Genomic DNA, 17,109 nt, shown 5'->3' with positions numbered 1-17,109 from the left:
TCCCTATGAGCACCAAGGGAACTGGCCCACCGCCGGTGAGCAGGAGGGTCAGGAAGACTGAACAGCTTGGAGTTTCAATGTGGACCACCGCCTCACCAGCTGTGTGCTTTTGACCCAGGGAACATGCCCTTTCGGGACTAGTTTCTTTGCTTGTAGGATGAGATGTCATGCGAGCCCGCAGGGCCTTGTGAGGATTAACTTACCTTGAAACTGAGGTCGGAAAGAGCACTGCGTACATACGCCAGTGCCCACCTGTCCCATTCTTGCGACAGGTGAAGCCTCACAGCCTGTGTTCAGGATGTCAGGACAGCACTTTTCAAGGACGGCTCTGGGCGAGGCCAGGCATGACCTGCAGGTAGTCTCCAGGCTGCCCTGAGGCTCCCCACTCGGCCCCCCTCTTTTAGCGTCACCAAGCTGCCCCCACCGTGGGGAGCCCCCGACCTCCTTGCAGCCAAGGTCTCCAGTTCATCCTATCAAAACCAGACACCATCCCCCCAGGGAAGCATCAGCCTAGCCATCGAACTGTTCAAAGCAACATGCTCACACTCGGTGAGGAGTTTTATTAGTGCTGCCCACACTGGACACTGCACAGAGCTGGTGCCAGCCCCGAGAGCACGCCCCCTTCCCCTGCACGAAGGGGGCTGGGGCATGGATGCTCAGAGCCAGGGAAGGGAGAGAAGAAAGTGCTGTGCACGTGACTTAGTGACCTTGGACACTTGACAGGCAGTGCGAGGGGCTCGCGGCTCCTCTCACAAACGCAAACGGGTCGGGGGAGGAGTGAAGGGGTGGCGTGATGACGCCCCTGGGGCGTGAGCTCTTCGGTGGCGGGGTTAGGGTTAGCCTGGACAAGGCCCCGGGCTCAAGATGCTGGCTGCTACTTTTCCTTGGTGGGAGCCTCCGTGAGGAGCTGAGAAGACTCCAGGCTGGGACAGCAACATCCTTACTGCTTCCTTTGGGGCTAAGGCCTTTCCAGCTCAGCCTGGGCAGAGAAAACCAGAGCCAGCCCTCAGCCGGTTCACGCCTCCGAGTTCCAAGTCAGGGCAGACCGCGTGCTCCCATCGCCCTCTTTAGGTCCCGTGGCCCCAGGAAGGCTGCAGCCAAGTGGCCCTGTCCGCACCGCCACAGGGGAACAATGAACGGGCACCGTTCCAAGTGCCCCTGGCAGCGACCTGCCTCCCTTCTCCGACCAGAGTCCCGGCCCGTTAGGCAGAGGGCGGCCGCTGCATTCACTCCCTTCTATGCTGATCCACGTGTGCACACGCGGGAGGCCGGCAGGTAAGGGGCGGGGGGCACATGACCAGCCTGGAGGCTCTTCCTTGGGGAGTGGGGGTGGGGTAAGCAAGCGGGAGGAAGACTGCCCCCCAGTCTGCTCTCAGGCGGCTCCTCGAGGCAACTCTGCTCTCCCCTCCGGCCAGTCTTTCAGGCTCAGGTCCACAGGGACCCACACCGGGGGGAGGGGGGCGGAGTGGGGAGAAGGCAACAGGGACAGAAAAGCTGGAGGCCACGGACTTTGGCGCTTGGGCGGTGAGCTCTTCTCAGCCACACACGGGCTCACCTGGCTCCAGGAAAGGGTCGCGGCACCCCCGTCGCCCGTGCCAGGGCGGGGCATGGGGTTGTGCGCCTGTGCTCCGGGCTGGCAAAGGCCACCTCCACGCTGGATAAAGGCGGCCTTCGGCAGCTGGTAGCGGCCCCGTCACTGCTCTTGTAAGGGCCCGGAGATGATAACACCCCCGAAGCGGGGCAGGGTCCCCCCGCGCCCCGCCTTAGCTGTTGTACAAGCGCACCACGCGGCTGATCTCCTGCCTGCAGATCGGGCACCGCCGGGGTTCGGGCAGCGCGCGGTAGCACTCGGTGCAGGCGCACACGTGCCCGCACTCCAGGAAGACACACGACCGGAAGTTGTTCAGGCACACGACGCAGGCGCCCTTCGGGCCCTCTCGGTCCTCCTCGGGACGGTCCTCCTCGGGACACGCGCGCTCCCGGAACTCCTCCTCCGGCCGCTGCCGCTCGCGCCGCCGCCGCAGGTACTGCTTCCGGAGGAGGAAGAAGAGGCTGGCGCAGGCGGCGAAGCCGAAGACCAGCGCCAGGACCTTCCAGAGCCGGACGCTGGACTCCTGCCGCTGCAGCAGGCTGTCGAAGTCCTGGCTGCTCAGGTAGTACTGCATGCCCGGCCCCTTGGGGGGCTGCAGGCGCACGCAGCTGTGGTCCAGCACCAGCTCGCCCACCCCCGTGAGTGGCGCCCCCACCTTCAGCATCTCCTCCGTCTCCTGGACGCCCTTGGGCCGCTCCCCGCTCAGGTAGTGGCCGACGACGTCGGTGAAGGACGGCGTGGAGGGGTGGAACCTCTCGTACACAGTCTCCAGGCCCAGGTCCACCGCGTCCAGGGGCTTCAGCACGCGCACGGCCACGCCCGCGCTGTCCTCGTGGGGCACCAGGTCAAAGGGCACCGTGTTCGTCCTCTGGTGAATGATCTTGGAACAGTCGTTCCTGCAGGAATGAGGGCCCAAGGTAAATCAGAGGACCGCGAATACCTCACAGCCAGACGAGGGTGGAGTCCACCTGAAGGCCAGGCAGGATCAAGCGTGAACTGAGAGCACGAGAAGACGACGACAGACCCACCCTCGTCCAGAGCCTCAGAAGAGGAAGCGCAGGTTTTCCGGTTCTCTGGCCGCCTCAGTGGGCAACATATGCCATCAGGGATCACCTCTACTCTTTTTTATTTCCCTTTGCCCCCGTTAAGACAGATCGATTTTTATCTTAAATCCCTCAAAAAATTTAAAAACTACCATATATGACCCAGCAATCCCACTTCGGATCGTGGATCTAAAAGAACTGAAATCTGGATCTGGAAGAGAGATCTGTGCTCCCTGGCTCACTGCTTATTCACAGCAGCCAAAACACGGAAACAACATCAATGTCTATCGATGAATGAACTTAGAAAATGCGGTCCATACATACAACAGGATACTAGTCAGCCTTTCAAACAAGAAAGAAAAAGGAAACCTTGCCACATGGGACAGCACGGGTGAGCCTGGGGGACATGAGCAAAGCAACTAAGGCGGCCACAGAAGGATGGAGACTGCAGGACCCGTGTGCGTGAAGTGTCTAACGCAGCCCAACTCGTCCGAACAGAGGAGAACGGAGACTGCCAGGGGCTGCGGAAAGAGGACAACGGGAGCTGGCGTTCACCGGGTGCAGTTTCGGTTCTACAAGACGAGTAAGTTTGAAATCTGCTGTACAACCTCGTGCCGTACTTAATGGTTCTGCACTGCTGCACTTAAAATTTCGTTAATAAGAGGAGATCGCAGGTTAAGCAGCCTTAATAAAAATTAAAATTGAATTTTTAATTTTTTACAATAAAAATTAAGATAAAACTCCAAAACACAACCCCCCGAGGATCATTTGGAAAAATGGTACTGCATGTTACAGCATGGAGCACTGAAAATCATCAATCCATGCCATCAGTCAGTGCTTCTCAACCCTTAGTGTGCATATCTGCAGACTCCAGGTCCCCTATCCTGGAAATTCTATCTAGGCAGATCTGGAAGAGAGGCCAGGAATCTGCATTTGGACAAGACGCCTAGGAGACTGCAGTGGCAGAGATCTCAGTGGCACTGAGACTGGTCTCCGCTCTCTCTCAGGAACAGCTTGAAGACATGGAGACAGGGCCAGGACGTCAGCTTTTCAGCTGACCATCTTCGAGGTTTGGGCCCCTGGAGCAAGGATACGCACCAGAGGTGGGTTGTCCGGTTCCACACCATCTTGTGCTCCTGAAGCGTCAGCCGCTGAATCACCCCCTTGCAATTTTCCACAAACTGGCTGTTAAGCGTTTCTTTAACAGATCGAACAGCTCCTAAATGGAAACAAATTATTTTATTTCTGTAGAACTCTTCTGTCCTTTCCTTTAAAGTAATTTAGATTTTGTTTTTAGTTTGAGTTAGTTTAATTAATCAAAGTGAGGACACTGCTATCACCAACAGTTGTGCTTTGGGGGCACTCTGATGAGCAGTCTACATGGATCACATCGTTTCAGTGTTACAACCACCCTGTAAAGTATATTCTGGGTTTCCCTGGTGGCTCAGACAATAAAGAATCTGCCTGCAATGCAGGAGACCCAGAGTTTGATCCCTGGGTTGGGAAGATCCCCTGGAGAAGGGAATAGCTACCCACTCCAGTATTCTTGCCTGGAGAATTCCGTGGACAGAGGAGCCTGGCAGGCTACAGTCCATGGGGTTGCAGTCAGACATGACTGAGCAACGTTCACTTTCAGATCAACTTGCACTTTCAAAGTATATTTTACAGATGGGGCAATGGAGGCTCGAAAGCTTGTGTAATTTCCTCACAATCATACAGCAGTAACCCAGGTCTTCCTGACCCCAAAGTCCAAATTCTGAACCCCCACCCCAAGGCTACAAAAGGCCGTCAATGTCAGCCAGGAAGATCTTTATCAAACTTTGAAAGACTGAGTTATTTTTCATTTTACCAATAAATAAACATACCTTCAATAACAGCATAAGGCACACACTTTCCTGGAGCTTCTGAAAGAATACTCTTTAAGTCTTCACCCAAGTGGATTCTTTTAGCTCCCTAAATGGAAACAACAGATTGGAATGACTGTTGAATACTGACATGCTCAATCAAACAAGTGAAGAAAGAAAATGACTCTTTTTTTCACATTGAGAGAATAAGGGAACCAGGCAGGAAAGAGACTAAGGACGGTCAGATTCCAAAGCTGTGTCCCAGCACTTTCACCACATCAACAGGCACCTCGCTCTGCCACCTGCAAATGGGGCTGCCACTTCCATTCCAGCTGCAGTTAACCGGCCAGACAGCCCTTTTCAGTTTCACTTACTAAGACGAAAATATTAAAGGCACTCATCAATCTGCATACCACAGACTGAATGTAATTTGATCTCTTCTCGACAACACAGAACCATGCATCCGAAGTTTATGTGGAAAAGCACGTAAACCAGGGCCCAGTACGTGGTAGGGGCTCGGGCAGTGGTAGGTTATCGTTATCCCCGGGCCCTTGGCAGTTCACGCTCTGCATCAGACACTGTAATAGAGCACTGCCTTTGCACTATAGGGCGCGGCTTTGTGAACCAGTGCTAAACATTCTCCTCCTCTGTCTGCCCGCTTCCCCATCATAAACAGGCAAGCACAGTCACCTCTGCCGCTCCCTTCCCCTCACAGACCCCAGCTCTCCACTCCTTCCTGTTCTCATCCCAATCTGCTGTACTTGGGAACCAAACAAGCCTGCTACTGCTCCATCAAAAGTAAGGTAAAATTAAGAAAGCCACTGAACATTTCCTGAACCAGGCACTGTGCTGGGGGCCAGGGGTTCAGGGACGAATGAAGGAAACGGTTCCTGCTTTCAGGTATTTTCATCAACACCATCTTAAGGATACCAGACACGAGGTGGGTAGTACTGGATACATATTAAGGTCCCTCTGAGTTTAAGCTATTGCTACCCAGTAAACAACAGGAGCAAGGTCAATAAAAATTATTACCCACGTACACTGCGAAGGTAATAAAAACAACGGGCAGTAACAACAGCTAACACTCAGGTTCATTTATTCGTTTATTGTCGGTCTCCCCCTCCACTGGGCTGTAAGCGCAGGAGGCCTAGGGCCTTGCTGGTCTTGTGCACTGCCGTCCCCCAGTGCCGAGACGGTGCCTGACCTGTAGCAGGCACTAAATACAATTCTGATGAAGACATTAGTGAATAACTAAGCACTTACATATACTACATTCCAGGCACTCTGCTAGGCATTTTAAATGCATAACCCCATTTAATGCTCATACCATCCCTCTGCGGTAGACATTATCACCCCCAATTACAGATAAGGAAACTGAGGCTCAGAGAAGTGAAGTAATTTGCTCTAAGTCACCTAAATAGTCAAATATCCACCACAGGATAGTCTAAACATTTTTTAGAAGGAAAGGAGGTGAAATTCAGTCAGAAAGCCTGTGACTGAATCAAGCTTCAAGGCATCTATTTTGACTCTGGGCAACTTAATTTATCCCAGTCTCAGTTTCAAAACATGTAAAAGGTGGGCAAAACAATCTCACAGGATTTTCATGTGAATGAAATGAAACTCAAGGTGTGAAAGAATCCAGACCAGGGGCTGTCACACAGTAGGTATGCGATAAATATGCATTCCCATCACTGTGAGACACGTAAAAGGGGAAGACACAAACCCTAGTCTGGCAAGTTTTGTAATTGGATCAAGAAAATAGAGCCTAAGACAGAGTCCCAACTGTTTTTCCAGGCAGGAGCTAGTTATTTCATCCTCACTGAGGAACTAATTGGCAAAGCTTTTAAGGTCACCCAAAGATGGATCCCTGAGCACTCACTGCTTCAAAGGATCCCATCTCTAGCCAGCTTGATGCCAATGCGATTTCTGATTCAGCGTCAGAAACTGAAGTATAAGTTACAACCACAGCCAGTCATTTCAGAAGTAATTTAATCAAGCAGACGAGAAGGCAGCTGGAATCTCACCAGGCTGTGATTCACACCCCAAACTCAACTCCCTGGTAACTAGGTGCGCTCCAAAACTCACACACTTGATTCTAAGCTCTCAACGCAAATCATCTGACGATAATGAAGCGTGTCAGGCTGAGGCATCCGTCTTCCAAATAAATGTCAAATTAAGCCCTGCTGTATTATGAAAATATTCCAGCCAGGACTTCCCTGGTGGTCCAGTGGTTAAGAATCCACCTGCCAATGCAGGAGTCACAGTTCGATCCCCTGTCCGTGAAGATTCCCACTTGCCTCGAGGCAACTAAGCCCTGCACTCCAGAGCCTATGCTCTGCAGCTAGAGAAGCCACTGCAAGGACAAGTCTGCCCACCGCAGCTAGAGGGTAGCCCCTGGCCCTGCTCGCCACAGCTAGAGAAAGCCCGGCATGGCCTCGAAGAAATTCACCTTTTTAAAAAAGAAATTTCACCCCAAACAAATCCACAAATATTTACTGAGTGTCTATTCTGTGTTAACCATTGAGTTAGAACCTAGAAGGAAGGAAGGATAAGATGCCATTTCTTAGCTAATGAGGTTCATCTCTCATGAGCCACTCACACATTCATAATAAGGAAATGTGGTCAACAACAACAACAAAACCCTACACTCGGAATCAAAAGACCTAAGTTTAAGCTCCAAACTGACCCTGTAGAGACCTTTCCTCTGAGTTTCGATTTCTTGATTGGCAGGTTGGAGGTATCATTTCATCTACCTCAAATTACTGTGAAGCAGAACTAAAACCAAGATGGGAATATGTTGTGTAAACCGTCAGGTGCTGCATTAGGAAAGTGAGCAATATTTTTTAAATGGCCATAATATAAAAAGGCAGAGTCTGCAGAAGCAAGGAGCTGTCCCCTCCCAGGCACCTGCACGCTAGCCTCAAATCCTCCTGGGCTCTGCTCAACTGCCACCCTGTTTAAAAGAGCAAACCTCCCTTTCTCCAGCACTCCCATTTCCTCTCTTCCCTGCACTAGGCTGTATTTTTATCCCCACGTGTCACACCATCTGATTGACTGTTTTACTGTCTGTCTGGTTGGATTAGAATGCACTCTCCATGAAGACAGGAATTTCTGTCTGTTCTACCCAGGCTCGGCGCCTGGAGCATAGCAAGTGTTCAATAAAGATTTTTTTCGTCAATAAAGTGATGAAGTCAAGATTTATTCTGAGCAACGAGAAGAACTTGGGAGAAAGGAGGAAGGGAAGCCGTTATCACGCGACCCGAACTCTGATCCTGGCTCCTGGGGGCCGGGCGACGCCGTCCCAGAGCCTGGTTCCTCTGTGGGGTCTTTTCCCGAGGGTGGAGCGGCCCACGGCAGGTCAGGGGCCTCACCGTTCCCCCGGGGCGGCATGGCCGGCTGAGGCCGGGCGGGCTGGGGCACTGACCTTGAGCTCCTGGGCGACCTGGGCCTTCTGCCGGTACACGGAATACAGGAAGGCTGTGACCACAGAGCTGGTGCCCAGGAGAATGAACTGGCCCAGCGAGGGCCGCCCTCCGCTCTCCATGGCTGCGCCGAGCCCTGGCGAGGCTGGCGCGCTCGAGCGACCCCTCGCCCCTCAGCCTCCCGCCACCCGGAACCACACCCCCGGAGACGACTCCTCCCGGAAGCCCGCGGCCAGCCGCCCGCCGAAGGCACAGCACCCGGAACCGGAAGGGGACCCGGAACCGGAAGGGGGAGGGGGAGGGCGGGCACAACAGACCGGAAGGTGCTGTTGCCATGGTAATGGACAAGCATCAGCTGCCTCCGCTGGAGTCGGGTCTCCAGGAGTTGGAAGTGCGGAATGGTTTGCGGAACTTGAGCGATCTCTCGTCGCTCCGCGACCGCTTCAACTCTAGCCGTAATTGTATCGCTTGCGGTGCCACTGTTTCAGGGCTTCTGCTTTCCTGGGGTTATTATTATTGCAGGAGTTGTTCGATGACTCTGCCATTGGATTGGAAGGAAAGAACGTCAGGTAAGCACTTACGGGGAGTACACATTTAAGTTTCAGGGCAAACCTTGGGTCTTGGCTTTTATTCTTCCGCTTTACACATGAGAAGACAGGCCAGAGAGGTTAGTGCGTGTGCTCAAAGTCACACTGCTACTGGAGAGGAATTTACCGGACTGCACAGCTTATTACCTCCAAGACAGGAGGTTAGATCACTAAAGTAACTCCTTAATCTGCCAGCACCACACATAACAACTTACTTTACTAATTTATAATTATAGCTACAACTGTTGTTTTCCAGTAGTCATGTATGGATGTGAGAGTTGGACTATAAAGAAAGCTGAGCGCCGAAGAATGGATGCTTTTGAACTGTGGTGTTGGAGAAGACTCTTGAGAGTCCCTTGGACTCCAAGGAGATCCAACCAGTCCATCCTAAAGGAAATCAGTCCTGAATATTCATTGGCAGGACTGATGCTGAAGCTGAAACTCCAATACTTTGGCCACCTGATGCGAAGAGCTGACTCATTTGAAAAGACCCTGATGCTGGAAAAGATTGAAGGCGGGAGGAGAAGGGGAGGACAGAGGATGAGATGGTTGGATGGCATCATTGACTCAATGGACATGAGTTTGAGTAAACTCCGGGCGTTGGTGATGGACAGGGAGGCCTGGCATGCTGCAGTCCATAGGGTCGCAAAGAGTCAGACCCGACTGAACTGAACTGTGACAAAAAGTTTTACCAACATCAAACCATTTAATCCTCACCGCACAGTTATAGAGCAGATTTCAAAATGTTTTCTGATCTGTACAGCAGTGATTCAATATGTTTGCAGATTATACTCCACATAGGTTATTACAAGATAATGCCTATAGTTCCCTGTGCTGTACAGTATATCCTCCTTGCTTATCTACTTTATATTTGGTGGTTTGTATCAGTTCATCACATAACCCCTGTTTTGTCTCTCCTGACTTCCCTCTCCCCTCTGGTAACCACAAGCGCATTCTCTACATCTCTCAGTCTGTTTCTGTTTTGCATGGACATTGATTTGTATTGTTTTTAGATTCCACATATAAATGATATCTTACAGAATTTGCCTTTCCCTGTCTGACTCACTTCACTAAGCATAATATTCTCTAGGTCCATCCAAGTGGCTGCAAATGGCAGTATTTCAGCCTTTTTTTTAATGACTGAGTGAAATATTACAGCTTCTTAATCCAGGCATCTGTTGCTAGGCACTCAGATTGCTTCCACGTGTTGCTGCTGCTGCTGCTGCTAAGTCGCTTCAGTCATGTCCGACTCTGTGCGACCCCACAGATGGCAGCCCACCAGGCTCCCCCTCACTGGGATTCTCCAGGCAAGAACACTGGAGTGGGTTGCCATTTCCTTCTCCAATGCATGAAAGTGAAAAGTGAAAGGAAAGTTGCTCAGTCATGTCCGACTCTTAGTGACCCCATGGACTGCAGCCTACCAGGCTCCTCTGTCCATGGAATTTTCCAGGCAAGAGTACTGGAGTGGGGTGCCATTGCCTTCTCCATGTCTTAACTATTGTAAATAGTGCTGCTATGAACACTGAGGTGTATTTGTCTTTTGAAATTAGTGTTTTTGTTTTTTCCAAATATATACCCAGGAGTGGAATTTCTGGATAACTTTATTTTTAATTTTTTGAGGAGCCACTATTTTCCACAGTGGCTGTACTAATTTACATTCCCACCAACAGTGTACAAGAGTTCCCTTTTCTCCACATTTTCTCCAGCATTTGTTATTTGTAGACTTTTGATGATACTCATTCTGACAGGTGTGAGGTGATATGATTGTTGTTTTGATTTACATTTCTCTAATAATTAGTGGTGTGGAGCATCTTTTCATGTGCCTGTTAGCCATCTGTATGTCTTCTTTGGAAAAATGGCTATACAAGTCTTCTGCCCATTTTCTGATTAGGTAGTTGTTGTTGATGATATTGTATACTGATATTGTTATATGAACTGTCTGTATATTTTACATATTAACCTCTTGTCGGTCACATCATTTAAAAATATTTTCTCCCATTCCATAGATTGTCTTTTTATTTTGTTGATGGTTTTCTTTGCTGTGCACAAGTTTTAAGTTTAATTAGGCCCCAGGTGTTCATTTTTGGTTTTATTTCTGTTGCCGTAGGAGACTTATCCAAGAAAATAGTGCCACAACTATGTCAGTGAGTGTTCTGTCAATGTTCTCTTCTAAGAGTTTTATGGTTCTCATTCTTTTTTTCCCCCATATTTTAAATTTTATTTTTTTATTGAAGGATAATTGCTTTACAGAATTTTGTTGTTTTCTGTCAAACCTCAACATGAATCTACCATCAGATCAGATCAGTTGCTCAGTCGTCCGACTCTTTGCGACCCCATGAATCGCAGCATGCCAGGCCTCCCTGTCCCTCACCAACTCCCGGAGTTCACTCAGACTCACGTCCATCGAGTCAGTGATGCCATCCAGCCATCTCATCCGCTGTCGTTCCCTTCTCCTCCTGCCCCCAATCCCTCCCAGCATCAGAGTCTTTTCCAATGAGTCACCTCTTCCGTCCCTTTTGAACCTCTCTCCCATCTCCCTCCCCATCCCACCCGTCTAGATTGATACGGGTTCTCATTCTTATTGTTTAGAGTTTATTTTTGTATGTGGTGTGGCATGCATGCCTGCTCAGTTGCTCAGTCTTTTGTGACCCTGTGGACTGTAACCTGCCAGGTGGAAAAGGGAGGGTCCAACACCAGATTTCCTTTTGTTTTTTTAATTAAATTGTAGTTGATTTCCAGTGTTCCCAGTGTACAGCACAGTGGTTCAGTTGTACACATGTATCCATATGTATTCAGTTATACGTATTTATCTATTCAGTTACACATGTATCAATTCTTTTTAAGATTCTTTTCCATTATAGGTTATTACAAGGTGTTGAATGTAGTTGCCTGCCGGGAGCCAGTGTGAGGAACTCCGCCCGTGGCAAAGGTCATGAGGAAGGAGGCTCGGCATATGCAAAGGCAGATCGAGCCTCAGGAGTCCCCCTGGAAATTCTCGAGCATCTACCCCCAAAACCAGAGTCTGCCTACTTTCTGCTTTGTGCTCTCACCTACACCTCTGACTTTATGGGGAGCTGTCCCCAATTACCTCTCTCTGAAAAAAGAGTTAACTTACAGCTCCAGTTAATAAAGTTCCTGGGTGTGATAGTGTTTCAACCTACAAACTCCTTTGGAAGTCCTCTAGCCTGCCTGAATAGGTTTTTCTGGCCACATGTGATTGTTCAGAGCCTCCCAGCTGTGAGAGGCATGAGATGTTCTAAACTGTCTAAATACAGATTCCTTTGAGCAGTTAAAAGATTGATTAGAAATTGTATTGGTGAAGGGTTTGTCACTTGTTGGGCCAATGTTTGCTGCTAAGTTTCCATATCCCTTACCTACTGTGTCCCTGGCAGTGTATTGATTAATATAATTCGTGTAAGTGGTAGCTTTAATGTTTGTAACCTTGAGTTAATTCTTCTTCTTGTTATAGCCCACCACACCTTTGCCCTATAGGAGTGTAACTTTATCTAATGCTTTTGGAGGGTGGCGCCTGACTAATCACCTTTAGAGAAAAATAAGTTTTCTGAAGAAAGGGTCTTAAAATGTTAACAGGCCTCCGGGCCAGAAGATGATGCAAATCACCTAAACTTTTGCATGTGATAAGTTTGCAGGAAGAAAGCCTGGCTTACTGCATGACTCTACCCCTTCCCCCATTATCCTCTATGCATAACTTAAGGTATAAAAACTACTTTGGAAAATAAAGTGCGGGCCTTGTTCACTGAAACTTGGTCTCCCCATGTCGTCCTTTCTCTCACCTTCTGGCTGAATTTTTCAGCCTCTTTTGTCCACTAAATTTTCTCACTGAGCTATCCTTATTTAACCACTCTTTGTATCTTTAATTAACATGCCGTCTCCCCTTGGAAACCCCTGACTCCACGGGGCTGGACCCCGGCAGTTGCCAGTGCTACTGTTTACCTGTTAATGTAGAGTAGTGTGTATCTGTTAATCCCTCTTCCTAATTTATCTTTCCCCCTTTCCCCTACATAAGTTTGTACTCTATAAAAGATTGTCATTCTTAAAGCAGTTTGGTCTTAAATAGCTCTACCTTTTTTTTTTTTTTTTTTGGCCAAAGGCTGAAATCCTTCAGTAGCCAGGCTGGACTACTGCGACATTTTGAGATTTCCGTCATGTGGACCTTGTTAGGAGTGATGGATGACGGGCACTTTCAGCTGCAGCCAGATGTCCCCAGGGCGCCGTTCTCAGCTCAGCGTGACTGTCCTCACTGAATCACAAGTTAAACAGGAGCCTCTGACTTAGAGAAAGTGAGGTTAAGTTCCCAAGAGGAAAGTGAGGTACCAGGCAGAGAATCTAGGAGGAGCTGGAAGGGGAGGGGTTTACTACGGGCAGTGCCACCACTGGAAGCATGTCACAAAGTCCCTGAGTTCCCCGTGAGTCACTGGGTAAATGCCCTTGCAGGCGCTCCATTCCGGTGAGACACTGGCAGGGTCTGGGCACCAGGGAGATTTGAAAGATGAGACCTCCTGCGCTAATGTTGCCACACAGCTGTGCCGAAGGAAATTTAAAAAAGGTTAACAATCACGTCAGGTCGTCACTCACTTTCCTTACAGAGCTTTCCCATGGGAGAGCCCTTAACTTAATCATTGTTAGGAATTATCAAGTGTCAGCATACTTTTCATGACCATTTAACCCATGCAGTGTACTCCCCCAGACACAGTGGAACGCAGGGATACGATGCAGGACATGCCCCCTGACCTCAGGCAGGGTGTCAGGGAGACCTTTTCCTTTTTATAATGAAGTAAACCGCATCCCATCCCCAGGTGACCACAGAGCTGTTTTCTGTCGCTGTAAGTCTGCATCTTCTAAAGGTTCATATGAATAGAATCACATGCTGTGTACTTTGTCTTCTCTGGCTTCTCTCACTCAGAATAATTATTTTGACATTTATCCATATTACTGCATGTCAATAACTGTTTATGCCTTTTCTTTTTTTTTTTACTGCTGAATAATGTTCCATGGTGTAAACATATCACAATCTGTTTATTCATTGACCTGTTAATGGACATTTGGATTGTTTCCAGTTTTTAACTATCACAAATGAAGCTGCTTTGAACATGCATGTCTAAGTCTGTGTGTGGACAGATGCTCTCATTTCTCCTGGGTAAACTCCTGAGACAGGAATGGCTGGGTCGTGCATCAGACGTGTATTCAAACTTTTTACGAAGCTACCTAGAAGTTCCCCAAAACGGTTGCACCATTTCACATTCCCACCAGCAGTGGGTGAGAACCCCACATCCTTCACATCCTCAGCAATATGTGGTATAATCAGTCTTTTGATTTTAAACATCCTGATACAGTGGTCCCCAACCTTTTTGGCACTGGGGGCCAGGTTCGTGGAAAACAATTTTTCCACACACCCAGGAGGGACGATGGTTTCAGGATGATTCAGACGCATTACACTTATTGTGCACTTTATTTCTATTATTATTACAGTCCATGGAATTCTCCAGGCCAGAATACTGGAGTGGGTAGCCGTTCCCTTTGCCAGAGGATCTTCCCAACCCAGGGATCAAACCCACATCTCCCACATTGTGGGCAGATTCTTTACCAGCTAAGCCACCAGGGAAGCCCAAGAATACTGCAGTGGGTAGCCTATCCTTTCTCCAGGGGATCTTCCCAACCCAGAAATTGAACCAGGATCTCCTGCATTGCAGGTGGATTCTTTACCAACTGAGCTATCAGGGAAGTCCATTATTATGTACAAAAAATATCTTCACAACCCAGACAATCACAATGGTGTGATCATTTGCCTAGAGCCAGACATCCTGAAATGTGAAGTCAAGTAGGCCTTACCAAGCATCACTTCAAACAAACCTAGTGGAGGTGATGGAATTCCAGTTGAGTTATTTCAAATCCTAAAAGATGATTCTGTGAAAGTGCTGCATTCAATATGCCAGCAAATTTGGAAAACTCAGCAGTGGCCACAGGACTGGAAAGGGTCAATTTTCATTCCAATCCCAAAGAAAGGCAATGCCAAAGAATGCTCAGACTACTGCACAATTGCACTCATCTCACACGCTAACAAAGTAATGCTCAAAATTCTCCAAGCCAGGCTTCAGCAATACGTAAACCATGAACTTCCAGATGTTCAAGCTGGTTTTAGAAAAGGCAGAGGAACCAGAGATCAAATTGCCAACATCCGCTGGATCATCGAAAAAGCAAGAGAGTTCCAGAAAAACATCTATTTCTGTTTTATTGACTATGCCAAAGCCTTTGACTGTGTGGATCACAATAAACTGTGGAAAATTCTGAAAGAGGTAGGAATACCAGACCACCTGACCTGCCTCCTGAGAAATCTGTATGCAAGTCAGGAAGCAACTGTTAGAACTGGACATGGAACAACAGACTGGTTCCAAATAAGAAAAGGAGTACGTCAAGGCTGTATATTGTCACCCTGCTTATTTAACTTCTATGCAGAGTACATCATGAGAAACGCTGGACTGGATGAAGCACAAACTGGAATCAAGATTGCCAGGAGAAATATCAATAACCTCAGATATGCAGATGACACCACCCTTATGGCAGAAAGTGAAGAGGAACTAAAAAGCCTCTTGATGAAAGTGAAAGTGGAGAGTGAAAAAGTTGGCTTAAAGCTCAACATTCAGAAAACTAAGATCATGGCATCCGGTCCCATCACTTCATGGCAAATAGATGGGGAAACAGTGGAAACAGTGACAGACTTTGTTTTTTGGGGCTCCAAAATCACTGCAGATGGTGATTGCAACCATGAAATTAAAAGACACTTACTCTTTGAAAGGAAAGTTATGACCAACCTAGACAGCATATTAAAAAGCAGAGACATTACTTTGCCAACAAAGGTCCGTCTAGTCAAGGCTATGGTTTTTCCAGTGGTCATGTATGGATGTGAGAGCTGGACTATAAAGAAAGCTGAGCGCCGAAGAATTGATGCTTTTGAACTGTGGTGTTGGAGAAGACTCTTGAGAGTCCCTTGGACTGCAAGGAGATCCAACCAGTCCATGCTAAAGGAGATCATTCCTGGGTGTTCATTGGCAGGGCTGATGTTGAAGCTGCAACTCCAATACTTTGTCCACCTGATTGGAAAAGTTGACTCATTGGAAAAGACTCTGATGCTGGGAGGGATTGGGGGCAGGAGGAGAAGGAGACGACAGCGGATGAGATGGCTGGATGGCATCACCGACTCAATGGACATGAGTCTGAGTAAACTCTGGGAGTTGGTGATGGACAGGGAGGCCTGGCAGGCTGTAGTTCATGGGGTCGCAAAGAGTCGGACACAACTGAGCAACTGAACTGATAACTGATACTGATGATTATTACATGGTGGTGTATAATGAAATAGACCACTACCATAATGCAGAATCTGACAGGAGGCAGAACTCAGGTGGTAATGAGAGACAGGGAGAGGCCGTACATACACATGAAGCTTCCCTTGCTGGCCTCCTGCTCACCCCCTGCTGTGTGGCCCAGTGCCTAGCAGGCCGTGGACCGGCACCACTCCATGGTCCAGAGCTGGGGACCCCTCTTCTAGTAGGTGTGTAATGACACCCCATCGTGGTTTTAATGTGCATTTTTCTAATAATTAATTACATCAAACATCTTTTATGTGCTTGCTTGCCACCCACATATCTTTGCAAGAGAAGTATCTGCTCAAATCTTTTCCCTATTTTTTAAATTGAGTTGTTTTGTTTGCTAATTATTGAGCATTCTTTGTATATTTTGGATACAAATCCCTTACAAAATATGTGATTTGCAAACATTTTCTTCAGTATTGTGGCTTGACTTCTCATTCTCTTGGTCTTTTGAAGAGCAGAAGTTCTTGATTTTTATGAAATCCAGTTTGTCAATTTTTTTTTTTTTTATGTATCATGCTTTCAGTATTGCATTAAGAAGTCTTTGCCCAATCTAAGACTACAGTCATTTTTCTCCTAGGTTTTCTCCCAAAAGTTTGATAGCTTTATGTTTTACATTTAGGGCTATGATCTATCTGAAGTTATTTTTTTTTCCCAGTTATATTGAGAAATAAATAAAACATCCATTACTGTGTAAGTTTAAGGTATAGAGCATGATGATTTGATTTACATATGCTGTGAAATGATGACCACAATAGATTTAGTTAACATCCATCATCTCATATAGACACTAAAAAAATTTTTTTAAATTACCTGTGTGATGAGAACTCTTAGGATCTGCTATGTTAACCACTATCTATCACACAAGTTAATTTTTGTATGTGGTGTGCCAAGCACTGCCCTTTCCATGCCATTCTCCCATCTGCCTACAAACTGATTAGGTACTTTTTTTTAGGTCATGCGGAGTGGCAGGTGGGATCTTAGTTCCCCAACCACAGATCAAACCTGTGTCCTCGGCATGGGGAGCACCAAGTCCTAACCACTGGACTGCCAGGGAACCTCATTAGGCATTATTTCCATCCCCACTTTACAGATGGGGATCACTGAGGTGAAGCTGCAGCTTACACAACTCTTTCTTTCTCCAGAGCTCCATGCCCAAGCACTAAACTCTACCGACTTTCCCCTCGTTCGTGTTTGGCCCTAGAAACTGCTTGGTGACAGGTGGGAGTCGTTCCCG

At 48.0% G+C, this 17,109-nt stretch overlaps 1 protein-coding gene and 1 long non-coding RNA gene across 2 annotated transcripts; one reads left to right on the top strand and one right to left on the bottom strand.

Moving 5' to 3' along the window:
* Positions 1-525: 525 nt before the first annotated feature.
* On the bottom strand, positions 526-8,172 carry MUL1 (mitochondrial E3 ubiquitin protein ligase 1). The gene is made up of 4 exons (XM_027521601.1): positions 7,903-8,172; positions 4,500-4,587; positions 3,733-3,853; positions 526-2,487 (listed from the first exon to the last, which is right to left on the bottom strand). Exons 1-4 carry the CDS (start codon positions 8,020-8,022, stop codon positions 1,764-1,766), a joined length of 1,053 nt encoding a protein of 350 aa, XP_027377402.1. The 5' UTR covers positions 8,023-8,172; the 3' UTR covers positions 526-1,763.
* A 37-nt stretch (positions 8,173-8,209) lies between these two features.
* LOC113879789 lies at positions 8,210-13,610 on the top strand. Its single transcript, XR_003507457.1, has 2 exons — positions 8,210-8,469; positions 12,599-13,610. It is a non-coding gene; the product is annotated as an uncharacterized LOC113879789 (long non-coding RNA).
* The last annotated feature ends 3,499 nt before the right edge of the window (positions 13,611-17,109 follow it).

The sequence above is a fragment of the Bos indicus x Bos taurus genome, chromosome 2 (assembly GCF_003369695.1).
Source record: "Bos indicus x Bos taurus breed Angus x Brahman F1 hybrid chromosome 2, Bos_hybrid_MaternalHap_v2.0, whole genome shotgun sequence".
In the NCBI taxonomy this organism is placed as follows: Eukaryota; Metazoa; Chordata; class Mammalia; order Artiodactyla; family Bovidae; genus Bos; species Bos indicus x Bos taurus.
The sequence above is the reverse complement of the archived record's forward strand: the minus strand, read 5'-3'. Positions and strand labels throughout refer to the sequence as shown.